Raw genomic sequence first — 26,133 nt, forward strand, 5'->3', positions numbered from 1 at the left:
CCTTCCCCCCGTCTCCCTCCAGCCCGTTCATGAGCTCTGCCTCCTTCCTCGGCAGCCAGCCCTGCCCAGACACCAGCTATGTCCCCGTGGCCACCGCCTCCAGCTTGCCACCAAAGACCTGCGACTTTGCTCAGGTAGGAGCCCCAGGAGCTCAGCGCGCCGTGGGGGGCATGGTGAATCTGGGCCACCCCTCCAGCTGCCCTGCTACCTCTCTCGCTCAAGCCTGCCTGGGACTCAGTGACCTCGGCCTGGCCCCCCCGCCACAGGGTTTATGGTGGGGTGGTAGGAGCCCGGAGATGTGGCTTGGTTTTGGGGAAGAGCCAGTGACTGGCCCTTCGTGTCAGCAGTGAGCCCCGCCCTGCCCTTGGGGTCCCTGTGAGCATCTGGGCAATGTCACAGAGGGAGTTTTGGGGAGGGCGGTGCTGGGAGAGATGCCCTTGGCAGCCGTCGCCCCGCCCCCACGGCCCTCCCTCTAGGCAGGTCCAGACACCCTGCACATTGGAGTCCCAACCCCTTAACAGCCACCTGAAAACAACTCACATACCAAAGGAAGAGAACCTTCGACCTCCTTCTCCCCAGGGTCGCGGGAGGCTCCCAGCCTCCCACTGCGGCATCAGGCGGACCCCACCCCCACCCTCACAGCCTCCCCCTTCGGCATCAGGCGGACCCCACCCCCACCCTCACAGCCTCCCACTGCGGCATAGGCGGACCCTACCCCCACCCTCACAGCCTTCCCCAAGGGGTTCCCAGTGCCCCAGCTTCCTCTCGGCAGCTCTGGAGCACCCAGTGCCACAGAGATCGGCTTCCCTGGGACGGTTCAGATACCACAGCCTCTCGTGTGGGACCTGGGGCCAGGGGCTGCTCCTGGGCCAGACCACGCCCAAGGCCTGCCAGGGAGCGAGCGTCACCTGGTGCTCAGCTCCCCCAAGCCTCCGCTCCCCCTCTGTAATGGGCATGTGAGATCTGCCTGGGCCTCAGAGCTGGTGGGGCGATGGGCACAAGCCGGCCAGATCCAGAGAGAAGAGGTCAGGTGTGGCTGCAGCAGAATGGAGCCAGTTCAGGTCCCAGGGCTCACCCAGACCCAGGCCCTGCAAACGCTTGCCGGGTGGACCCTGGGCCCAGTTTTCCCCACTCAGGGCCGTAGCAGAGCGGCGCAAAGCCAGCTGGACCCTGGGTCTGTGCTGGGGTGACTGGGTCCGTCAAGTACGCCTCCCCAGAGTCTGCGAGGGGACCTTCCTGGAAAGTAGGGTCTTTTTGGATGTCATTGGGTAAGGATCAAGATGAGATGAGGTAGCTCTGAAATCCAGCACAAGGGTCCTTAGAAGAGACAGGAGAGATGGGGAGCTGGTGCGACGCCAGAGGCGGGGCTGGGGCGTGTGGCCACAGGTCAGGTTCGTCTGGAGCCCCAGGGCTGGAGGTGGGTCAGAGCCGTGGGAGGGAGCGCGGCCCTGAGACACCTTGACCTCAGACTCCTGGGCTCTGGGACGGGAAGAGGGTGGATTCCTGTCCTGTAGCCCCCAGTGTGTGGCCTGGAAATTGGCCTACCAGCTGTGTTCAGGGGAGGGGGTGCCCCTGCTCATCTTGGGGCTGGTCAGCGGGGTGCACACAGGGGCTCTGTCCTCACCCGCAGTAGCCCTGGACCCCCGTGTCATCTGGTCTTGGCCAAGGTGTGGTGAGCCGCTGCGCCATGCCAGCCAGACACAGGAGGAAACTGAGGCAGGGGAGGCGCCTGTCCAGGGCCGGCGTCCGTGCCACACCCTTCAGGGGACACACGGGAGGAGCCCGGGGTGTGTCTGATGGCGGTGGCTTCTTCCTCAGCACCACTGCCTTCCTACCAGCCCCAGCCCTGCCTCAGCCTGTCCTTGCCCCTCCCCCTTCTTCTCTTTCACCCCGTCTCTGCTTCTTTCTGTGTTGTCTTCTCTCTTTCTTTTCTTTTTTTTTTTTTTTTTTTTGAGACAGAGTTTTGCTCTTGTTGCCCAGGCTGGAGTGCAATGGCACGATCTTGGCTCACCGCAACCTCCACCTCCCAGGTTCAAGCGATTCTCCTGCCTCAGCCTCCGAGCAGCTGAGACCACAGGCACGCACCACCACGCCCGGCTAATTTTGCTTCTTTTTTTTTTTTTTTAAGTAGCGACAAGATTTCTCCATGTTGGTCAGGCTGGTCTCAAACTCCTGACCTCTGGTGATCCGCCCGCCTCGGCCTCCCAAAGTGCTGAGATTACAGGCGGGAACCACCGCACCCGGCCTGTCTCTTTCTTTTCTCTGTCTCTCTCTCTCTCTCCCTCTTCCCTCTGCTCCTAGTCTTTCTCTCTGTCTCCCTCCCTCTCAGTCTCTCTCTGCCTGTCTCCCTCTCTGTCTCTGCCTCCCTCTCTGCCTCTGTCTGTCTCCCTGTCCGCTCCGTCTCTCTGTCTCCCTCTCAGTCTCTGTCTCTGTCTCCCTCTTTGTCTCTGTCTCTCTCTCTGCTTGTCTCTGCCCCTGTCTCTCTGTCTCCCTCTCTGTCTTTGTCTCTCTGTCTCCCTCTTTGTCTCTGTCTCTGTCTCTCTGTCTCTGCCTCTGTCTCTGTCTCCCTCTCTGCTTGTCTTTGCCTCTGTCTCTCTGTCTCCCTGTCTGTCTCTGTCTCTCTGTCTCCCTCTCTGTCTCTGTCTCTCTGTCTCCCTCTCTGTCTCTCTCTGTCTCTCTGTCTCCCTCTCTGTCTCTGTCTCTGTCTCTCTGTCTCCCTGTCTGTCTCTGTCTCTCTGTCTCCCTGTCTGTCTCTGTCTCTCTGTCTCCCTCTCTGTCTCTCTCTGTCTCTCTGTCTCCCTCTCTGTCTCTGCCTCTGTCTCTCTGTCTCCCTCTCCACCTCTGTCTCTTTGTCTCCCTCTCTGCCTCTGTCCCTGTTTCCCTTTGTGTCGCCGTCTCTGTCTCTGTTTCCCTCTCTGCCTCTGTCTCTATGTCTCTCTCTGTCTCTGCATCTCTGTCTCCCTGTCTCTGTCTCTCTCCATGTCTCTGTCTCTGTCTCTGTCTCCGTCTCTGTCTCATGAATTCTCCCGCTCCTCCCCTCCTGAACAATTGCTGCTGCGTCTGTTCAGCCCGGAGCCCTCAGGGCCACCGTGCTCCCTTCGTCTGCTGCGCATCTAAGTGCTGCTGGTCACTGTGGCTGCTCATGAGCCCTCTTCAGAGCACACCACATCCATCCAGCGAGTGTTGGTTCTGTGAGCACCGCCCGCCCTGCTCCCTGCCCACCCTGCCTGCAGCCGCCTCGCGCTCCAGCATCCGTGTGTGGGGCAGCTTGGACCCAGATCTCCCTGTTAAAGTGGCAGAACTTCATTGGAGGAAGTCTGACCCTGGTGCCGAGTGTAGGACGGGACAGGTGTGGGTCAGCCCAGGCCTGTGGGCTGGGCCGCATGGTTCTGCGGTGTCGAGTGTGGGACGGGACGCGTGGTCCCGCGGTGCCGAGTGTGGGCCGGCACGGGTGGAGTCAGCCCAGGCCTGTGGGCCGGGCCGCGTGGTTCTGCGGAGCCAGGAAGGAGTCCAGACCTGAGCCTGGCATTCGAGGCCCTTTGCGCCGTGCCCCCCAGTGCAGCCCTGCCTGCCACGGAAGCCTCTGCTCCCGACTCAGACCTAAGGAAATGTGCTGGCCACGCAGTTACAGCCCCCAAGACGTCCCCGTCCTGATCCCCAGGACCTGTCGCCGTGTCGCTTCTCATGGCAGACGGGACCTGCAGATGGGACTGAGTGACACACCCGAGACGGGCAAGCGTCCTGGGTGACCTGGAGACCCAGTGTCCTCACAGGGCCCTGCAGATGGGACTGAGTGACGGACTTGAGACGGGAGAGCGTCCTGGGTGACCTGGAGACCCAGTGTCCTCACAGGGCCTTCACGAGAGGAGGCGGGAGGGTGAGAGCCAGAGAGAGACAGGAAGAGCCTGTGCTGTGGCCATGAAGGGGGAGGAAGGGGCCCCAAGCCAAGGGATGTGGGTGCCTCTGGACACTTGGAAAGGCAGGAACTGGGTTTTCCCCTGGAGCCCCCGGGAGGGACCTGCCCTGCCCACCCTTGATGTTACAACTTCTGCCCTCCAGACTGTGAGAGGATAAGTGTGTGTTTCATTTATGTATTTTTTTTAATTTTTATTTTTAGAGACAGGGTCTGGCTCTGTTGTTCAGGCTGGAGTGCAGCGGTGCAATCTCGGCTCACTGCAGCCTTCACCTCCTGGGCTCAAGTTATGCTCCCATCTCAGCTTCCCCAGTAGCTGGGACCATAGGCACGCACCACCACGCCCAGCTAATTTTTTATGTTTTGTAGAAATGAGGTCTCACTGTGTTGCCCAGGCTGGTCTCAAACTTCTGAGCTCAAGCGATTCTCCTGCTTGAACCTCCCAAAGCATGGGGATTACAGGCGTGAGCCACCATATTCAGCTTGTTGGAGCCATGAGGTTGACAGTAGCTTTTCACAGGAACGAGGGGAAACGGAGGCACCATTCGAAGCCATCGTGTGACCCGTGGCATATGTGCATTCCCTGCAAAAGTTTCCTGCTGTTGTATAAACCGGGAGGGATTGGTAGGGAGAACCCGTTCCTGGGCTGGGAGTGAGGGTGAACGTAAACCCCACAGGCCATAACGTGTCAGCTGGTCACTACTTTTTTTTCTGGAGACCGAGTCTTACTCTTGCCCAGGCTGGAGTGTAGTGGCGCCATCTTGGGTAACTGCAACCTCCGCCTCCCGGGTTCAAGCGATTCTCATGTCTCAGCCTACCAAGTAGCTGGAACTACAGGCACCCGCCACCATGCCTTGCTAATGTTTATATTTTTAGTAGAGATGGGATTTCTCCATTTTGGCCAGGATGTTCTCGAACTCCTGACTTCAGGTGATCTGCCCGTCTCCCAAAGTGCTGGGATTACAAGCGTGAACCACCGTGCCTGGCCTTTTTTTTTTTGAGACGGAGTCTTGCTCCGTCACCCAGGCTAGAGTGCGGTGGTGCGATCTCGGCTCACTGCAACCTCTGCCTCTCGAGTTTGAGCCATTCTCCTGCCTCAGCCTCCTGAGTAGCTGGGATTACAGGTGTGTGCCACCATGCCTGTTTAATTTTTGTATTTTTAGTAGAGATGGGGTTTCACCATGTTGGCCATGCTGGTCTCAAACTCCTGACCTCAGCTGATCCACCTGGTAACTGTTAATACACCTGAGCCCTGAGTTTCCTGGCAGCCAGAGCAACAAGAGAAAGCAGATGAGCCGTGGACCTGGGCAGTTCCCTGGGGCCAGTGGACTCCGCAGCACTGTTGGTTCTGCTAGAGAGCCTTCAAGGCCTGGGGAGGGAGGCCATTGAGGGGAGGGTTGATCGTGGGGAGGAAGGCCATTGAGGTGTGGGTTGATCGTAGGGAGGGAGGTCATTGAGGGAGGTTTGATCGTGGAGGGGGAGGTCATTGAGGGGTGGGTTGATGGTGGGGAGGGAGGTCATTGAGGGGCAGGTTGATCGTGGGGAGGGAGGTCATTGAGTGAGGGTTGATTGTGGGGAGGCAGGTCAATGAGGGAGGTTTGATCGTGGCGGGGGAGGTCGTTGGGGTGGGTTGATGGGTGGGGAGGGAGGTCATTGGGGGGTCGATCGTGGGGAGGGAGGTCATTGAGAGGAGGGTTGATGGTGGGGAGGGAGGTCATTGAGTGAGGGTTGATTGTCGGGAGGGAGGTCATTGAGTGGGGGTTGATCGTGGGGAGAGAGGTCATTGAGTGAGGGTTGATTGTGGGGAGGGAGGTCATTGAGGGAGGGTTGATTGTTGGGAGGGAGGTCATTGAGGGAGGGTTGATTGTGGGGAGGGAGGTCATTGAGTGAGGGTTGATTGTGGGGAGGGAGGTCATTGAGGGGGGTTGATTGTCGGGAGGGAGGTCATTGAGGGAGGTTTGATTGTGGGGAGGGAGGTCATCGAGTGAGGGTTGATCGGGGGGAGAGAGGTCATTGAGTGAGGGTTGATTGTGGGGAGGGAGGTCATTGAGGGAGGGTTGATTGTGGGGAGGGAGGTCATTGAGTGAGGGTTGATCGGGGGAGGGAGGTCACTGAGGGAGGGTTGATTGTGGGGAGGAAGGTCATTGAGGGTTGATCGGGGGGAGGGAGGTCATTGAGGGGAGGGTTGATCATGGGGAGGGTGGTCATTGAGTGAGGTTGATCGTGGGGAGGGAGGTCATTGAGGGAGCGTTGATCGTGGGGAGGGTGGTCTTGAGGGAGGGTTGATCGTGGGGAGGGAGGTCATTGAGGGAGGGTTGATTGTGGGCAGGGAGTTCATTGAGGGAGGGTTGATCGTGGGGAGGGAGGTCATTGAGGGGAGGGTTGATGGTGGGGAGGGAGGTCACTGAGTGAGGGTTGATTGTCGGGAGGTAGGTCATTGAGTGGTGGGTTGATCGTGGGGAGGGAGGTCATTGAGAGTTGATTGTGGGGAGGGAGGTCATTGAGTGAGGGTTGATCGGGGGAGGGAGGTCACTGAGGGAGGGTTGATTGTGGGGAGGAAGGTCATTGAGGGTTGATCAGGGGAGGGAGGTCATTGAGGGGAGGGTTGATTGTGGGGAGGGTGGTCATTGAGTGAGGGTTGATCGTGGGGAGGGAGGTCATTGAGGGAGCGTTGATCGTGGGGAGGGTGGTCATTGAGGGAGAGTTGATCATGGGGAGGGAGGTCATTGAGGGAGGGTTGATTGTGGGCAGGGAGTTCATTGAGGGAGGGTTGATCATGGGGAGGGAGGTCATTGAGGGGAGGGTTGATGGTGGGGAGGGAGGTCACTGAGTGAGGGTTGATTGTCGGGAGGGAGGTCATTGAGGGGTGGGTTGATCGTGGGGAGGGAGGTCATTGAGAGTTGATTGTGGGGAGGGAGGTCATTGAGTGTGGGTTGATCGTGGGGAGGGAGGTCATTGAGTGAGGGTTGATCATGAGGAGGGAGTTCATTGAGGGAGGGTTGATCATGGGGAGGGAGGTGATTGAGAGAGGGTTGATTGTGGGGATGGAGGTGATTGAGTGAGGGTTGATCATGGGGAAGGAGGTCATTGAGGGAGGATTGATCGTGGGGAGGGAGGTCATTGGGGGTGGGTTGATCGTGGGGAGGGAGATCATTGAGTGAGGGTTGATCGTGGGGAGGGAGGTCATGGGGAGGAGGTCATTGAGGAGAGGGTTGATCATGGGGAGGGAGGTCATTGAGCGAGGGTTGATTGTGGGGAGGGAGGTCATTGAGGGAGGGTTGATCGTGAGGAGGGAGGTCATTGAGTGAGGGTTGATTGTGGGGAGGGAGGTCATTGAGGGGAGGGTTGATGGTGGGGAGGGAGGTCATTGAGGGGAGGGTTGATCGTGGGGAGGGAGGTCATTGAGGGGAGGGTTGATTGGGGGAGGGAGGTCATTGAGTGAAGGTTGATCACGGGGGCGAGGGAGGTCATTGAGGGGAGGGTTGATCGTCTTCTCCAGGGTGCGTCTTCTCCAGAGCGCGTCTTCTCCAGAGTTCCTCTCCGTTGGTTTTGTCTGGGGTTGTCTCCTGAGTGGATGGAGGAATCCCACAGACGGCACCATGTACACCGCGGCGTGGACCGGAGTGCCTGGCGTTGCGTGTGTTGTGCTGATGGTGGTAACTCTGGCCGCCTGGCCAGGGTGGGGTTCCTTCACCATCTAGTTCCGGTTTTTCTCAGCCTGGGGGAGGACTCAAGGCTGTGCAGAGGCTGGTCCTGCCGAGGGTGGGGTCAGCAGCCTCCACCCGTGGGTCCTGCCCGCGGGCATCCCTGCTGCGTCCATCTGTTTTCTGTGTGCCTTCTCCTGCCGACGGCCGGGGCTGTGTGGGACCCCCACCCATTCCCTGCTCTCCGCCTGCTCCCCAGCCACCCCCACCCGCACCCCTGGGGCTCACGGTGCGCCAGGTGCCGCTGCTGTTTCCCGTGCTGCCGGCATCCCCCGTGGGCCGCGGGACTCCTGCGGTGTCACGTGTGTGCCTTGCCTGGCCCTCCAGCCACCCTGGTTCGGAGGAAGGGCCCCCCTCACTTCTGCTAACCCTTCCGTCTGCAGGTTGTCACGAAGCCCTTGGGCTCAATGTCCCTGGTGGGTGATGGCTCAGCCCCATGTGTCCTGGTGGGGCCCCCCGCCGCGGTGTGCCGGTAGACTGTGGTTCTGTGGGCATGTGGCTCTGCATTCCTTTTTTTTTTTTTTTTGAGATGGAGTCTCGCTCTGATGCCCAGGCTGGAGTGCAGTGGCGCGATCTCGCTCACTGCAACCAGCGCCTCCTGGGTTCATGCCGTTCTCCTGCCTCAGCCTCCCTAATAGCTGGGACTACAGGCGCCCACCACCACGCCCAGCTAATTTTTTGTATTTTTTAGTGGACACGGGGTTTCACCGTGTTGGCCAGGATGGTCTCGATCTCCTGATCTCGTGATCCGCCTGCCTGAGCCTCCCCAAGCGTTGGGATTACAGGTGTGAGCCACCGTGCCCAGCCTGCATTTCTTCTTTATTTTCTTTCTCTGTCTCTCTTTTTCTCTAGTTTTTTTGTTTTGTTTTGTTTTGAGATGGAGTTTTGCTTTTGGTGTCTAAGCTGGAGTGCAATGGCGTGATCTGTCTCGGCTCATGGCAAACTCTGCCTCCCAGGTTCAAGCGATTCTTCTGTCTCAGCCTCCTGAGTAGCTGGGATTATAGGCGCACACCATATTTATTTATTTTTGAGACAAAGTCTTACTCTGTCTCCCAGACTGGAGTGCAATGGCATGATTTTAGCTCACTGCAGCCTCCGCTTGCTGGGTTCAAGTGATTCTCCTGCCTCAGCTTCCGGAGTAGCTGGGATTACAGGCATGTGACACCACGCCCAGCTAATTTTTGTATTTTTAGTAGAGACGGGGTTTCACCATGTTGGCTAGGCTGGTCTCGAACTCCTGACCTCAGGTGATCCGCACACCTCGGCCTCCCAAAGTGCCGGGATTACAGAAGTGAGCCACCGTGCCCCGCCCCTTTTTTATTTTCAGTTGAGACTCAATTCACGTGACAGCAAAGTCCCCATTTCTAAATGAACGATGCTGTGGCTGTTACAAAGTTCAGAGCTGTTCAGCCATCACCATGTAATTCTAATTCCAGATCATTGTCCCCCTAGAGGAGGCCCCATCCCCGTCAGCTGTCACTCCCCGTCCCTCCCCAGCCCTGGTGCCCACGCATCCCCTTCCTGACTCTGTGGCTTGGCCTGTCCTGCACATTTCATAGAAATGGGATCACACACTGCGTGGCCTCCTGCATCTGGCGTCTCTCACTGAGCGTGACGTCTTCAAGGTACATCCGAGCTATGGCTGCGTCAGAGCCTGGCTCCTGATTATGGCTGAGCCGTGTTCCGACACATGAAGGGGCCCCATCTTGTTTGTCCATGATGGACTCGTGGAGGTACCAAGTACCACTGTGTCTGTCTGTGATGGACGCGTGGAGAGGCCCACTGTGTCTGTCCGTCTGTCCGTGAGGGACGCGTGGAGGGCCGACTGTGTCTGTCCGTGATGGACGCGCAGAGGACCCCACTGTGTCTGTCCGTGTGTCCGTGATGGACGCGTGGAGGGCCGACTGTGTCTGTCCGTGAGGGACGCGTGGAGGGCCGACTGTGTCTGTCCGTGTGTCCGTGATGGACGCGTGGAGGGCCGACTGTGTCTGTCCGTGTGTCCGTGATGGACGCGTGGAGGGCCGACTGTGTCTGTCCGTGAGGGACGCGCAGAGGACCCCACTGTGTCTGTCCGTGTGTCCGTGATGGACGCGTGGAGGGCCGACTGTGTCTGTCCGTGATGGATGCGTGGAGGGCCGACTGTGTCTGTCCGTGTGTCCGTGATGGACGCGTGGAGGGCCGACTGTGTCTGTCCGTGTGTCCGTGATGGACGCGTGGAGGGCCGACTGTGTCTGTCCATGTGTCCGTGATGGACGCGTGGAGGGCCGACTGTGTCTGTCCGTGAGGGACGCGTAGAGGGCCGACTGTGTCTGTCCGTGAGGGACGCGTGGAGGGCCGACTGTGTCTGTCCGTGTGTCCGTGATGGACGCGTGGAGGGCTGACTGTGTCTGTCCGTGATGGACGCGTGGAGGGCCGACTGTGTCTGTCCGTGTGTCCGTGATGGACGCGTGGAGGGCCGACTGTGTCTGTCCGTGTGTCCGTGATGGACGCGTGGAGGGCCGACTGTGTCTGTCCGTGTGTCCGTGATGGACGCGTGGAGGCCCCACTGTGTCTGTCCGTGAGGGACGCGTGGAGGGCCGACTGTGTCTGTCCGTGTGTCTGTGATGGACGCATGGAGGGCCGACTGTGTCTGTCCGTGATCGACGCGTGGAGGGCCGACTGTGTCTGTCCGTGAGGGACGCGTGGAGGGCCGACTGTGTCTGTCCGTCATGGACGCACAGAGGACCCCACTGTGTCTGTCCGTGTGTCTGTGATGGACGCGTGGAGGCCCCATTGTGTCTGTCCGTGAGTCCGTGATGGACGCGTGGAGACCCCGCTGTGTCTGTCCGTGAGTGATGTGTGGAGGCCCCACTGTGTCTGTCCGTGTGTCTGTGATGGACGCATGGAGGCCCCACTGTCTGTCCGTGTGTCCGTGATGGATGCGTGGAGGCCCCGCTGTGTCTGTCCGTGTGTCCGTGATGGACGCATGGAGGCCCCGCTGTGTCTGTCCGTGTGTCTGTGATGGACGCTTGTGCTGCTTCCACCCGTGGCCGTCATGAGTTGTGCTGCCATGAGCATGGGTGCACAAAGCTCCGAGTGGACACGTTTTCGTTTCTCTCGGGCGCATACCCGGGAGTAGGTGTGGGCAGGCAGCACCTGTGAATCGGTTAGCAGCGTCCACATGCAGGTCCGTGTCTGTGTGTTCCAGGCATGACTGGGTCTGGCTGGGGGGTGTTGGGTTCCTGCTTGTGGATAAGGGGCCCTCGGTGCTGCAGCCCACCCTCCGCGCCCAGAGCCTCCCGTGGGTCCCCTGCTCCAGGCCCAGCCCAGCCTCGCGGCCCCACCCCCAGGCTCTCCGGTGCCTGTTCCTGCATGGGGTGAGCGTCCCCCAGGGCAGTCCCCGGCACCTCTTCTGGGCTCTTCCCCACCACACCCCAGCCCAAGCCTCTCCCTAGCCTGTGCCCTTGCACAGGACATTCCCCAGGTACTGCTCGCCTCACTGCCCCTCACCCATCCCTTGCTGCCTGTTCCTGGGGTGGGGGTACTCCTTCACCCCTCCCGACATCACCCGGATCCCTTGCGTCTCTGCTGGGCTCCTGGGGCTCTCGGCGCCCACAACCCATCCCCGTTCCCCAGGTGCTGCCCCCTTGCCCACCACCTGTCCTGCAAGGACATCTCCACCTGCCAGGCATCTGTCCCGGGTCCCCACAGGGCTGCAGGGACCATCAGGAACACAGCTGTCCGGTAACAACTCTCTGCCTGGCAGCCCGGGGGGCTTCTGGGAAGCTCAGGATGAGCTCATGGCTCAGAAAAGCGCTTTGCAAACTCTGGCTGCTTTCAGGCAGGGAGGCAGGCGGCATTGACTGTTCTGCAGATGCATTTTAGCAGGGGTCGGAGGCCTCGGCCCACCTGGCACCACGGAGCCCCCACAGTTACTGGCATTGGGCAAAAAAGAGGGAGAGAGATGAGGGAGCGAGGGAGGGAGAGGGAGAGATGAGGGAGCGAGGGAGGGAGAGGGACAGAGATGAGGGAGCGAGGGAGGCAGAGGGACAGAGGGATTTCTTACAGGAAGCCTTTGGTTCACACCCAGCCAAGGCCAAGAAGAGCCACCTCTGTCCCCTGGTCTGTGCTGAGGCCACAGCCCCCGGGAGGAGGAGCCTCGCCCAGGGCCTGGGCAGGTGCAGGAGGGGCCAGCAGAGCCACCCACAGACAGCCTTAGACTCAGCAGGAAGCCGTGCGCCAGGGTTCGGCCCTGCCCAGCTGCAGCGCCAGAAGGCACTGAGGCAGCGGCCCCAGGGCCCGTACCAGGCACCTGGCTGGAACCCTGACACAAGGGAGCCCAGTTTCCTGGGGAGCCGTGCCAGCCTCGCAGGGCTGCCGTGAGGAAGCAGCACACACAGCTTCAAAGGCCAGGACTCTGTCCCCTCCCAGCCCTGGAGCCCGGAAGTCCAAAGTCAAGGTGCGGACAGGGCCGCGCTCCTTCCGGCCCCTCCAGCATCGAGGGAATCCGGGCATCCCCTGGCTATGGCCGCACGGTTGGGGTCTCTGCCTCTGTGTCCTATGGCCTCCTCCCCAGGACTGTGTCTCCTTCGTATGAGGACACCAGGCATGGATCACCCCCTCGGCCAGTGCGGCCTTTTTTTTTTTAACCACTCACATCTGCGAGGACCGGATTCCCAAATAAGGCCACACACACACAGCTTCCAGGCGCCAGGACGTGATCACACCATTTTGGGGACACAGTTCAGCTCTGCACGGGGCACTCTAGTGACCAGGCCTGCTGAGGGGCCCTTCTCCCAGCCACCAAAGACTGGCAGTGTCCAGGAAGTGCCACCTGTGCCCCACGACCACCTGGAAGCCTCTTCTCTCTGTCTGCCCCCCAGCCCCCTCCAGGAGGAGCCCCTCCCATCCCCGTTGCCTGTTGCCCTCACTGTAATGCAGGGCAGGGTTCCTCTGAGGGCTGGGGCAGCGGGCACTCAGCCAGGCTTACACGGAGCCCTTGGTCAGCGTTGCCGCGGGACTGGTCAGGGAGGGGTGCACCCTGGACAGAGGCAGAGGGAGAGACTGGGCCATGGGAGCCCAGGACTGGGCAGGGTCCCGGAGGTGGGTGGGGGTAGTGCCCAGCAGGTCCCTAGGCGGTGCACCCCTATCCTCAGCCTGACCTGCTCCAGGGACCCCGGCCTGCGCTGTCACATTGGGGCCTGGGGAGCAAGTCGGAGTCTGTGCTTGTTCTTTCTGTGTTTCGTTGCTTTTCAGGTCTTTTAAAAACTGAGACAAAATTCACATGCCATAAAATCCACTTTATTTTTTATTTTTTTTTTTTTTTGAGACAGAGTCTCGCTCTGTCGCCCAGGCTGGAGTGCAGTGGCACAATCTCAGCTCACTGCAAGCTCCGCCTCCCGGGTTCAAGCCATTCTCCTGCCTCAGCCTCCCGAGTAGCTGGGACTACAGGTGCCCGCCACCGCACCCGGCTAATTTTTTGTATTTTTAATAGAGACAGGGTTTCACCGTGTTAACCAGGATGGTCTCGATCTCCTGACCTCGTGATCCACCCGCCTCGGCCTCCCAAAGTGCTGGGATTACAGGCGTGAGCCACCGCGCCCGGCCAAAATCCACTTTATTTATTTGAGACAGTGTTTTGTTCTGTTGCCCAGGCTGGAGTGCAGTGGTGTGATCATAACTTACTGTAGTCTCCACCTCCCTAGCTCAAGTGATTCTCCCGCCATGGCCTCCTGAGCAGCTGGGACCACAGGTGCCGGCCACCATGCCCAGCTGGGACCACAGGTGCCCGCCACCGTGCCCAGCTGGTTTTTGTATTTTTTGTGGAGATGGGATCTCACTGTGTTGCCCAGGCTGGTCTTGAACTCCTGGGTTCAAGCCGTTCGCCCACCTCAGCTTCCCAAAGCGCTGGGATGGTAGGTGTGAGCCACCATGCTTGGCCAAATCCACCTTTTTTTTTTTTTTTTTTGAGACAGTCTTGCTCTGTCGCCCAGGCAGGAGTGCAGTGGCACGATTTCAGCTCACTGTAACCTCTACCTCCCGGGTTCAAGCAATTTTCCTGCCTCAGCCTCCCGAGTAGCTGGGATTACAGGTACCCGCCACCACGCCCAGCTAATTTTTGTATTTTTAGCAGAGACAGGATTTCACCATGCTGGCCAGGCTGGTCTCGAACTCCTGACCTCATGATCTGCCCACCTTGGCCTCCCAAAGTGCTGGGATTACAGGCGTAAGCCACCGCCCCAAATCCACACTTTAAAAAAGTATTTTCACAGAGTTGTGCAACCACCACCTCTGTCTAGTTCCAGAACATTCCATCACCCCACAGGAAGCCCCGTTCCCATCAGCTGTCACTCCCCGGTCCATCCCCACCCCCTGGTAACCTGAATGCTTTTCCTGTCTGTGGATTCCTGTTCAGGACAGGACATTTCATAGAAATGGCCTCACACACTGTGTGGCCTTCTGTGTTTGGCGTCTCTCACTGAGTGTGATGTCCTCAAGGTGCATCCGTGCTGTGGCCTGGGTCAGAGCCTCTCTCCTTTCATGGCTGGGTCGTGTTCCAGTGTGTGGATGGCCTCACTGTGCTGGTTCCGTTCCTCCGTGGGTGACCACGCTGCAGGAGCCAGGCGGTCATGAGCTGTGGGTCCAGGCGCCTATGAGCTGTGGGTCCACCCGTGAGCTGAGGGTTCACCCGTGAGCTGAGGGTCCACCCATGAGCTGAGGGTCCACCTGTGAGCTGTGGGTCCTGTGAGCTTTGGGTCCACCCGTGAGCTGTGGGTCCATCTGTGAGCTTTGGGTCCACCCGTGAGCTGTGGGTCCTGTGGCTGTGGGTCCACCCGTGAGCTGTGGGTCCTGTGGGCTGTGGGTCCACCCGTGAGCTGTGGGTCCACCTGTGAGCTGTGGGTCCACCTGTGAGCTGTGGGTCCAGGCTCCTATGAGGTGTGAGTCCACCCGTGAGCTGTGGGTCCTGTGAGCTGTGAGTCCACCCGTGAGCTGTGGGTCCTGTGGGCTGTGGGTCCACCCATGAGCTGTGGGTCCTGTGGGCTGTGGGTCCACCCATGAGCTGTGGGTCCTGTGGGCTGTGGGTCCACCTGTGACCTGTGGGTCCAGCCCTATGAGCTGTGGTCCACCTGTGAGCTGTGGGTCCTGTGAGCTGTGAGTCACCCGTGAGCTGTGGGTCCTGTGGGCTGTGGTCCACCCGTGAGCTGTGGGTCCACCTGTGAGCTGTGGGTCCTGTGAGCTGTGAGTGCACCTGTGATCTGTGGGTCCTGTGGGCTGTGGGTCCACCCGTGAGCTGTGGGTCCACCTGTGAGCTGTGGGTCCTGTGAGTTGTGAGTCCACCCGTGAGCTGTGAGTCCACCCGTGATCTGTGGGTCCTGTGGGCTGTGGGTCCACCTGTGAGCTGTGGGTCCACCTGTGAGCTGTGGATCCTGTGAGCTGTGAGTGCACCTGTGATCTGTGGGTCCTGTGGGCTGTGGGTCCACCCGTGAGCTGTGGGTTCACCTGTGAGCTGTGGGTCCACCTGTGAGCTGTGGGTCCAGGCGCCTATGAGCTGTGAGTCCACCCATGAGCTGTGGGTCCACCCGTGAGCTGTGGGTCCTGTGGGCTGTGGGTCCACCCGTGAGCTGTGAGTCCACCTGTGAGCTGTGGGTCCTGTGATCTGTGAGTCCACCCCTGAGCTGTGGGTGCTGTGGGCTGTGGGTCCACTTGTGAGCTGTGGGTTCAGGCTTTCGTGAGCTGTCGGTCCTCCTGATGGCACCTGGGAATGCAGTTGCTGGGTTAACTGTTACTCCCCATTCACCTCTTTAAGGAGCTGCAGAACGATTCCTAGGCGGCTGCCCCGCGTCCTCAGCAGCACTTGTGGTTGTGGGTTTTTTGCGTGGAGAGGCCTCTGGGAGTGGCTGTGATTGGCTGCTGGGTTGAGCAGTGGCTGTGATTGGCTGCTGGGTTGAGCGGTGGCTGTGAGTGGCTGCTGGGTTGAGCGGTGGCTGTGAGTGGCTGCTGGGTTGAGCGGCTCCGTGAGTTTCCTCCCCATTGGTTGTTTTCCATTGGTGGGCGGGGTGCCTGGTAGGTGGGCCCCTCGCCCCAGCCGCAGGGACCCGTGTTGTCGCCCAGCTTCCCAGGAGGTGATGGGTCGTGGCAAGGGGTGTGGGCGACAGGCTGTACCAGCCTCCGCTGCTGCTGGTGCCTGGTCGCGGGGCCCCAGTGGGGCTGGCGCAGGGCCTCAGGGTCTAGAACAGAGTGAGCCGAGGGGGCGGAGTGCACAGGGTTTGAGGGCCCCCTGGTCCCACTCTCCCCTCAGAGCCCTGGCGGGGGTCCTACAAGCCCAGAACTGTCCCGACGCCTCCGGCCCAGCCACGGGCACCCCTGGCCTCTCGGGGCGGTTTCCTTCTTTCCCAGGGCCCCTGGCCACGGGGCCGGGCCCTTCCTCCCCTCACAGAGGAGGAGTCGTGGCCACCTGCGCGGTCTCGGCCTCGGTCTCCTGGGAAATGCAGCCTCTGCCGCGTCAGTCGCTGAGTACAGGCAGATGGGGCCCGTCTTCTCCCCAGCCCGGCCGTCCTCCCATCCCCTCTGGCCCTGGGGCCTCCCCGGCTCCTCCAAAGACACCGAGAATGGCCGCCTGCGGCTCAGTGTGAGGCCCCATCAGGTGTCTGCCCCGCGGTGTCTGGGCCCCTGTGATGCGCCAGGGTCCTCACAGTGCGAGCAAGAGTGTGGCAGCCGTCGGGTTCGCGGCCCGGGGTTGCCCCAGCAAGTGTATCATTGACACTTGGTTTTCTACCAAAGCAAGAACGTTCTTTTCCCAGGACGTTACCGCTTGTTCCTGCGCTGCTGTGCCAAGGGGGCTGAGGCCGGGCCTGGCCTGGCCAGAGCCTAGAGAGGAGGGGCCCAGGCTCAGCTCTCCCTCCGCCACCCCAGGTCAGGGGAGGCCACAGGGCCCGCTGAACCCCCTGGGCACACACAGCAGGGTAAGAGCAGGGAGGGGACTTTGCTTCGGCGACAGGGGCTTCTCGGGGACCTCAGCCTGCAGAGGTGGGGTGGGGAGAGCCCTAGGGGGGCGCAGCAGGGCCTGAGGTGCGCTCGGCATGGGTGGGGCGCTGGGTGAAGGGAGGCCGTCCTGGCCTCAGTTTCCCTGCCTGTGGTTTGGGGGCACCAGGAACAGCAGCTGGTCCCCGTGGAACGGAACCCAGCTCCCTGCAGTCTGGGGAGACCGAGGCCCATGCCCACCTGGGCACTCTGCTCGTCCCCCGGGTGCCCCAAAGGGGGCTGGTCCTGCGGCGGGGCACGGGTGGGGGTGCGTGTTGACAGCGCCTGTGGCAGATCCGCCCCGTACAGTAATTCTCCTCGCGCTGCCAGTAATTGCCCTGACTTACGGGGCCGGCATCATTTCCTGAAAGTCAGCCCCGGCCTTAGAGGAAGTAGGCGCCGGCGGCGGTGACTAAACCGACATGCAAATGCAGCCGGGCGGAGAGCCACCCCCGTCCGCCCCGGCCGTCCCAATGCTGGGGCTGCTGCCTCGGTCATGAGGGAGCTGCTCCCCGGCAGCGCTTCCAGGGGGACCCCTGGCCCCCCGAGCTCCGGGACCATGTCCCAGCTGCAGTTCTGGCTGCAGTTCGAAGCTCTGAACAAGGTAACACTACCTTCCCGGGGCGGGCGAGGCCCTCGGGGGCAGGGGTCTGGGAGGTGGGACCCCCATTCAGGACGGCCCGGCCACCCGCCGGAGCAGCCGGCATCTCATCCTAGAGTCCGAGGCCGCCAGGCTCTAAAAAATCCCCGCCCCGCCCCGTCCGTCTTTTCTGGCAGTGAGAGGGAATCTGCCGGCAGGTTCCGAGGCAGAGATTTAAGACTTCGGGCTGGGAGCGGCGCCCTGTGCGTAGGCTGGGGGACCCGAGCGGAGTGGGGGGGTCGGGCTCAGCCCCGCCCGGACAGGGGCCCTCAGTGACAGTGGCAGTGGCTGTTGGGAGGGCTGCGTCCCCCTCCTTCTGCCCCTGGGGTAGGGCCCAGAGCTGTGGCTTTCCTCTGGAGAAGCCTCAGGTGGAGGGGCTCTGGGTGTCTTATGGGGCTCTCGTAGGGAGTGGGGGCTGGGTGGGCCTGGTCAGGGCTGGCTCTGGTGGCGCAGGCGAGCAAATCCCTGTGGCTCTATGGCTCCCCATGGGTCCTGGAGCACAGGGCGGCGGCAGCACATCAGGTCTGGAGTCAGGTCTGGAGTTGGCTGTCCAGGGCAGGAGGAGCTGTGTCTGCTGCTTTTGAAGGGGGCAGAGCCAGGTGCTGCCAGCTCCCCGCCTCAGCCCAGGGCTCCTGAAATGCTACAGAGACAAGAACCAGAGCAGGCAGCCCCGGCCCTCCCTGGGGCCCCAGAACTGGGGGCTGGTGGGGAGGGGTGCAAGTGTCACCCCTGGGGGGCCTGGGTGCTTGTCCTCACTGCAGACTACAGAGGGGCCCGGTTCCCTGGGGAGGCACTAGGTCTGCTGAGCTGAGGCTGGAGGGTGGGTGGGGCATGTGGTGAAGGATGCAGGAGCCTGGGCCGGCCTGGAGGGGCTGTGGAGGGACACACAGGCACGGGTGGGACTTAGGCTGTCTCTGAGACCAGCTGGTGGCTGCTAGGAGTCAAATCCAGATGTGGGCAGAGGACGGAGCCACTGTGGGGGGAGCTGCCCTGGCTCCGTTCAGCTTCCCACATGTGAACAGGGCCAGCCCTGGGAACCCCGTGTCCCTCTGTCCCTAATCGCTGAGGGCACCTGCTAGAGGTGAAGGCTTCGAGGGCTTATGCACCTGGTGGAGTGTCCTGTGCTGGGAAGGACCGGACGGGGAGCAGGGCAGGGCCTCGAGGCTGCATTCTTGGAGCCTGAAAGCTGCAAGCACTCCGTCATTATTAGACTTTCACTTTTATTTATTTATTTTTGTGACAGGGACTTGCTCTGTCACCCAGGCTGGTGTGCAGTGGCACGATCTCGACTCCCTGCAACCTCCGCCAACTGGGTTCAAGCAATTCTCCCACCTCAGCCTCCTGAGTAGCTGGGACTACAGGCACATGCTGCCATGCCCAGCTAAGTTTTAAACTTTCTGTAGACATGGAGTCTTGCTGTGTTGCCCAGGCTGGTCTTGAACTCCTGGGCTCAAGCGATCCTTTCACCTTGGCTCTAAAACACTAGGATTACAGGTGTGAGCCACTACGCCCTGCTTCACTTTAACTTTTTTTTTTGAGGTAGGGTCTCGCTCTGTCTCCCAGGCTGGCGTGCAGTGGCGCAATTAGAGCTCACTGCAGCCTCGACCACCTGGGCTCAAGCGATCCTCCTGCCTCAGCCTCCTGAGTAGCAGACGTGAGCCCCCCCGCCCGACTTGACTTTAACTTTTCAAACTGTTTTAGGATGACAGAAAAGCTGCAGGGACAGTGCAGAGAGTCCCCGCGCCCCCACTCCCGGGCTCCCTGCTGTTCTGTCTCCCGTCTGTGGTTATCACGGCTGATGAACCAACATCCATACGCCACCGTGAACTCCTGAGGCCCATGCTTTGCTTGGATTGCCTCAGTTTCCCCCATGTCCTTTCGTGCCCAGGACCCCACGTGGTGTTCAGGCATCTCCTCAGGCCCCTCTGGGCTGTGATGGTTTCTCAGAGGCCTGTGTTTCAGGCGCAGTGGGCGGTCCTGGGGCTGGTCGGGTGCTGTGGATGCCCTGGAGTAGTCGGGCTGGTGTTTCCTCAGCCTGGGGCAGGAGTTTTGCGGGGAGGACCTTGGGTGGGAGGACCCTGTGGTCCTGTCTTTTTGGGCCAAGGGCACCTGGTGAGGGCGTGGGGCAGGTGTCTCTGCCTGAGGTCCCTTCCCTCTGTCCACGCTGAGCTCCGGGGAAGGACTCACCGTGTGACCCACGCATTTGGGTTTGGGGAGCCCTCCTCCGCTCTGCCTGCGCTCCCCGCACCACCAAGGCCTGGGCAGTTCTGGGCCCGGTAGCAACTCACCCCCGCTTGGGTCTTGACCAACTCAGAAGCCCCTGACCTTGCCCGGGAAATGCTTCCACGGAGGGTCCGGGCCACAGGTCAGCGTGACCAGGCCCTCTGCAACCTGGGTGGGCAGTGTCCGGAGGGCCCTTGTGGGCCTCAGTGGGGCGAATGCTCCCCAACCCTGCCGGTCGGGGCCTCCAGAGGCGCTAGGAGGCGGGCTGCTCCTACCCTCCTGGGGTGGGGAGCTGCACCCTACCTGGCTCTGGGCCTCAGACGGGCAGCATGGACACCTCTGTCCCGGGGGTCTTTGGGGGCAGGTTCCTGAAGGTCCCTAGTGATCAGTGCCCAGGTGCTTGGGTCTGACAGGGTGGGCAGTGGGCAAAGCTGAGCCAGGTGAGGGGGACGGAACCCACAGCTTTCAGGGAGAGACAGTGCCCCCTCGACATGCCTGGTTTTTTTCTGTTTGTTTTTCTTGAGACGGAGTCTCCCTGTGTCGCCCAGGCTGGAGTGCAATGGCATGATCTCAGCCCACTGCAACCTCTGCCTCCTGAGTTCAAGCAATTCTCCCACCTCAGCCCCCCGAGTAGCTGGGACTACGGGCATGCACCACCACACCCAGCTAATTTTTGTATTTTTAGTAGAAATGGGGTTTCGCCCTATTGTCCAGGCGAATCTTGAACTCCTGGACTCAAGCAATCTTCCACCTTGGCCTCCAAGTGCTGGGATTACATGCGTGAGACATCACATGTGGCCGGGCACAGTGGCTCACGCCTGTAATCCCGGCACTTTGGGAGGCCAAGGTGGACGGATCACCTGAGACCAGGAGTTCGAGACCAGCCTGGCTAACACGGTGAAACCCTGTCTCTACTAAAAATACAAAAATTAGCTGAGCGTGGTGGCACGTGCCTGTAATCCGAGCTACTTGGGAGGCTTAGGCAGGAGAATCGCTTGAACCTGGGAGGCGGAGGTTGCAGTGAGACGAGATCACGCCGTTGCACTCCAGCCTGGGCAACAGTGCAAGAATCCGTCTCAAAAAAAAAAATGAAATGATGTACATGCATCTCCTCCACTGGGCAGTGCGTGTGTGTGTGTGATCCCCATGGCGAGCCCCACCTCTGGGCGTGGCACCAGGCTCACCCCAGCCCCGAGCTGCTCAGAGTTCCTGCAGCATCGCTGCCCTTCAGGTGCTGCAGAAGTCGGACGCCGTCCTGCGTGGCCCTGAGGGCTGGTGTTTCTCACCCATTGCTTGTTTATTTTTTTCTTTTTTGAGACGGAGTCTTACTCTCTCGCTCTGTCACATGGTGGCTCATGCCTGTAATCCCAACACTTTTAGATGCCGGAGCAGGCAGATCACTTGAGGTCAGGAGTTCAAAACCAGGCTGGCCAACGTGGTGAAACCCCGTCGCTAGTAAAATTACAAAAAAATTAGCCGGGCATGGTGGCGCACACCTGTAACCCAGCTACTTGGGAGGATGAGGCAGGAGAATTGCTTGAACCCGGGAGGGCCGTGGTGTCTCCCACCCCCACGTGCTCCAGTGCATAGAGGGCCGTGGTGTCTCCTGTCTCCCCCTCACCGGGCCTGGCCTTGTCTTCCAGGACTCCTCCTATTTTGAGGACTTCTCCAACATCTCCATCTTCTCCTCGTCCGTGGACTCCCTGTCGGACATCGTGGACACGCCCGACTTCCTGCCGGCCGACAGCCTCAACCAGGTGTCCACCATCTGGGATGATAACCCTGCCCCCTCCACCCACAATAAGGTCAGTGCGCCTGGTGCCCCCAGCCAGCCCCGATCCACCAGCGTGGCCTCCCCAGCCCAGGACCCACAGGGGCCAGCGAGGTCTCAGTCTCCCCCACTCTGCGTGCCGATGGCTGTGCCTGTCACTCTCGACGCCATCCGTGGCCATGGATGAGGTGGTTAGGTGAGGGTCTTCTTGTGTCCTGAATAGGAGAAGGTGATGTCCAGGACATCTGTGGCTACCACGTCTGGGTGGTGCTCCTGGCATGGAGTTCGGGGGGGCCAGGACGCTGCCCAGCGCCCTGCAGTGCCCAGATCCCGCCCCATGTCCACCGCACCCGGGGAGTCCCTCGTCTAGAGAAGCACAGGGAGGTGACGGGACAGAGAAGTGTGGTCAGGGAGGGCCCCCTGGAGAGGCAGCGCCCAGCGGGCCCAGGCAACGTGGCTGTCCAGGCAGAGGAACAGCACCTGTGGTGGCATCCAGCCCCATGGTGCCCTGGGTCAGCAGTGGCCGTGTCCCCGCTAGGGGGGAGCTGAGAGGGCGAGGTTGGTGGAATCGTGTCCCAGGGTGGGGAGTTGGACATTGTCCTTGGGGGCTGAGGGGCTGGGGTTTGCCTCCAGGAAGTCCTGAAAGACCTGGGTGGGCCAGGCCTAGAGCAGGGGTTGTAGGGCAGCAGGGCCCCCAGGTTCTTTGGGCCTAGCCTCTAGCCGTGCCCCAGTGCCATGCAGTGGAGGTGTCTGGTGAGGGAGGCATGGCCGGGAGCCAGGCCTGGGGAGTCCCTTCCCCCATCCGGGCCTGTCCAGGAGAGAAGCTTCTAGACTTTCGGAGCGGACGTTGGACATGTGTCTGGGGCTGAGCGCCTTCCAGTGAGGGCCCATGCCAGCCTCCCCACGCTCCCGGCACACTGGTGGGCTCACACCCATAGGCCGCTCTCCCGGGCTCTCAGGAAGGGTGCAACCCGGGCAGCAGAACTCACAGGCTTGGGGGCCCAGGCAGGAAGCGTCAGAGAACCCCACAGTTGCAGTGGGCAGCTCACGCTTGGTCCCTCTGGCACAAGGGCCCAGCGGAGTATTTCACCCAGCCCAGGGCCCGTGCCCTCCCAGCTAGCTCACAGGTCCTCAGCAGGGCGTGAGGAAAGAAGCCAGGGCCTGACCGGCCTGCTGTGGACGGCACGAGGGCATCTGAAACCCAATGCCCCGCCAGACCCACCGGGAATGGTGACTCAGCCTTCCAGGAACCCGCGTGGCGTCTGTTTTTTTGTGTTTTGTTAATTTAAAAAAAAAAAAAGGAGAGGGCAACTGAGTATAGGTTTTTAACCTTCCTGTGCCACGCTTCCACTTTCTTTGAAAACCTTTGGGAGTGTTCCTAGTGTTAGAAAACTCAGAAGCTGTGGAAGTCAGTTCATTAGCAACACTAGCCCTGTGGCTCCCACACACTGCTGAGAACCTGGCTGGGGCTCAGGCAGGCTTGGGCGGAAACCTCAGCCGTCTCAGGACATTGGGGTTCAAGTGGCGGACCGGGTCTAGAAGAGATGCTCTTATTTATTTATTTATTTATTTAGAGAGACAGGATCTCACTCTGTCGCCCAGGCTGGAGTGTGGTGGCGCAATCTCAGCCCATTTCAGCCTCGACCTTCTGGGCTAAAGCGATCCTCCTGCCTCAGCCTCCCGAGTAGCTGGGACCACAGGCACACAACAGCACGCCTGGCTAATTTTTGTATTTTTTGTAGAGACAGGGTTTTATCATGTTGCCCAGGCTGGTCTGGAACCCTGGCCTCAAAAGATCTCGTCCATTCTGCCTCTGCCTCCTACAGTGCTGGGATTTACAGGCCTGAGCCAGGCACCCAGCCGGGATTCTCCCCTTTCCAATTCTTCACGCTCACTTTTTTTTTTTTTTTTTTAAGACAGAGTCTCTCACTCTTGTTGCCCAGGCTGGAGGGCAATGGTGCGATCTCAGCTCACTGCAACCTCCACCTCCCAGGTTCAAGCGATTCTCTTGCCTCCTCAGCCTCCCTAGTAGCTGAGATTACAGGCATGCACCACCATGCCCGGCTAATTTTGTATTTTTAGTAGAGACGGGGTTTCTCCATATTGGTCAGGCTGGTCTTGAACTCCCAACCTCAGGTGATCCACCCGTCTCGGCCTCCCAAAGTGCTGGGATTTACAGGCGTGAGCCACTGTACCCTGCCCACGCTTACATTTTTTATGGCTTGTATTACCGTTAGGATTTTTGCTTTTTTTTTTTTTTTTTTTTTTTGGAGACGGAGTCTCGCTCTGTCGCCCAGGCTGGAGCGCAGTGGCGCAATCTCGGCTCACTGCAAGCTCCGCCTCCCGGGTTCACGCCATTCTCCTGCCTCAGCCTCCCGAGTAGCTGGGACTACAGGCGCCCGCCACTATGCCCGGCTAATTTTTTGTATTTTTAGTAGAGACGGGGTTTCACCATGGTCTCGATCTCCTCACCTTGTGATCCGCCTACCTCAGCCTCCCAAAGTGCTGGGATTACAAGCGTGAGCCACCGCGCCCGGCCGATTTTTGCTTTTTAAGAATGGGTATATTCCAGAATCACACAGACCCTAGTTTGGACCCTGCCATCCCCCAGCCATCTGTCCCGAGGTCCACCCTGTCTCAGTGTTGGTGTCTGGACAGTGGGCATGACGGGCCACACCACCTCCCTGACCCCCTCCTTCACAGGCTTTACGCGCCCAGTCAGTTCGGAGACCCCCGGGTGGGCCACAGACTCATCCAGAGGCCCAGCACACCTGGCTGCCCAGGCCTGGGGTCAGCTCCCCGAGGACAGTGCCACTGCCCACCCTGGTGAATCTGCATGAGGCTCTGGGCAGTCCTTTTCCCAGGGTGGGGCCGCAATGGGACGTGTCCTCTGGTCACTACAGTGGCAGGCGTCTTTGCCCCATCCCTCACAGAGGAGCTGCTGCCCTCGAGGGGCCTCGGGGACTGCACCCATGGGGGTCCTTGGAGAGTGCAGGGCTGCCCTGGGCTACCCACCCTGTGTGCTGGGAGCCATCGGGTGAGGGACAAGGCCCAGGCCCACCCGCCCCCACTGCCTCTGTCTCCTCTTCCCCCTCGACAGGGAACTCCCAACCCATTGTCTCCCAGGCCCCTGAGGGCCTTCTGCACTGCATGGGGCCGGCACACAGTGGTTCACTCCCGTTAGACCCCTGTCCACAGCCTTCCCGGCAGCTCCCGCGGGACCAGGCTGTGCTGTCTGTCAGAACTAGCCAGGCACCTTCCTCCCCGGCACTCCAGGCAGGCACGTCAGGCATCAGTGAGAAGGCAGCCAGGTGCTGGCCAGGAGGAGCGAGCCTTAGGCCCCAGGGAGGTGCCCACTGGGGAGGCTTGGGAGGCACCAGGGTCACCCTGAGAACAGCAGGAGAGCAAGACCCAGGGCCCTGGGGAGCGAGGACAGGGCAGTGGGGAGCCTCCCTCTGGTGGCCAGGCTGCGAGGGCCCACCAGCTGTGACCTGTCCCGTCCGGCCTGGGCCGACATCCTGCTCCCCTTCCAGCTGTTCCAGCTCAGCAGGCCGTTTGCAGGCTTCGAGGACTTTCTGCCCTCCCACAGCACCCCACTTCTCGTCAGCTACCAGGTGAGCTGGGCCCAGCCGAAAGCTCCCTCCCCTCCCCTCTCATGGGACCTACGGAGAGGGCTCAGCACACGCATCTCCATTGTGGGGAGCGCTTGGCCGGCCTAGAAGCTGGGAGTCCCCATTTTACAGCTGAGGAGACGGAGGCCCTGGGGGAGCACCTTGCTGCAGGGGCAGACAGAGCCGTCTCCCATCCCTGGGTCACTCAGCTGCCCATGGTCAGCCTGGCCCCTGCCCCTGGGGGAGCCCAGTGCCCACGGCCACTCAGGCCTGCAGTCTCCGCTGAGCTCCCACCACGCACGCAGGAGCAGAGTGTGCAGAGCCAGCCAGAGGAGGAGGACGAGGCTGAGGAGGAGGAGGCGGAGGAGCTGGGGCACACAGAGACCTATGCCGACTACGTGCCGTCCAAGTGTGAGTGGCCCGGCTGCACCCAGCCCTGGGACAGGTTCAAACCCTTTTGTGGGACCGAGACCCTGCAGGTGACCACCGCCCAGACAGCCCACGGGGGAATGTGAAACTTCAGGGAGGGCCGGACAGCCCTGGGGACAGGTTCTACAATCCAGGCTTATACAGAACGGGTTCACAGAGGGGAGAAGTGAAAAGGAACCTCAGAGGCACTGGGAGGATTTTTATGCATTTGCCCCTCCTGCAAGCCGCTGGCCACGCCCCCAACCAACCCAGCAGGCCGTGGCCACGCCCCCGAGCCAGCCAGCCCTGACCACCCCTCCACCCAGGCATTCCTGGCCACGCCCCCAAGCTGCCCCGCCAGCTCTGGCCACACCCATGACCCGCCCAGTGGGCCATAACCGGCCCTGGTCACCCCTTGGCCATACCCTTTACCTTGCCCTCCGTCCCTGCCCCTCCAGCCAAGATCGGGAAGCAGCACCCAGACCGCGTGGTGGAGACCAGCACACTGTCCAGCGTCCCGCCCCCAGACATCACCTACACCCTGGCCCTGCCCTCGGACAGCGGGGCCCTGTCTGCCCTGCAGCTAGAGGCCATCACCTACGCCTGCCAGGTGACTGCATGTCCCCACCCCAGCCCAGCCCGTGTCCGTGAGGCCCCTGGGGAGGGGCTGGGGCCGGCACCCCCAGGCCCTGACGCCTGCCCTCCGGCCACAGCAACACGAGGTCCTGCTCCCCAGCGGGCAGCGCGCGGGCTTTCTCATCGGCGACGGGGCCGGCGTGGGCAAAGGCCGGACGGTGGCCGGGGTCATCCTGGAGAACCACCTGCGTGGCCGGAAGAAAGCATTGTGGTGAGGCCCTGCCTGG

General features: G+C 60.9%; 1 protein-coding gene across 4 annotated transcripts in view; it reads left to right on the forward strand.

Moving 5' to 3' along the window:
• Nucleotides 1-26,133, forward strand: part of SBNO2 (strawberry notch homolog 2) — a 69,909-nt gene that overhangs the window by 28,961 nt on the left and 14,815 nt on the right. For 3 of the 4 annotated variants that reach the window (XM_030795870.1, XM_030795872.1, XM_030795869.1), the window contains exons 4-9: nucleotides 23-134; nucleotides 21,124-21,285; nucleotides 24,785-24,865; nucleotides 25,168-25,273; nucleotides 25,729-25,880; nucleotides 25,984-26,117. In XM_030795870.1, the coding sequence (XP_030651730.1) occupies nucleotides 23-134; nucleotides 21,124-21,285; nucleotides 24,785-24,865; nucleotides 25,168-25,273; nucleotides 25,729-25,880; nucleotides 25,984-26,117 (747 nt within the window). Of the gene's footprint in view, nucleotides 1-22; nucleotides 135-16,959; nucleotides 17,222-21,123; nucleotides 21,286-24,784; nucleotides 24,866-25,167; nucleotides 25,274-25,728; nucleotides 25,881-25,983; nucleotides 26,118-26,133 lie in introns of those variants that run through there. The other variant, XM_030795871.1, reaches the window with a different exon arrangement.

This window comes from Nomascus leucogenys, chromosome 17 (assembly GCF_006542625.1).
Source record: "Nomascus leucogenys isolate Asia chromosome 17, Asia_NLE_v1, whole genome shotgun sequence".
Taxonomy (NCBI): domain Eukaryota; kingdom Metazoa; phylum Chordata; class Mammalia; order Primates; family Hylobatidae; genus Nomascus; species Nomascus leucogenys.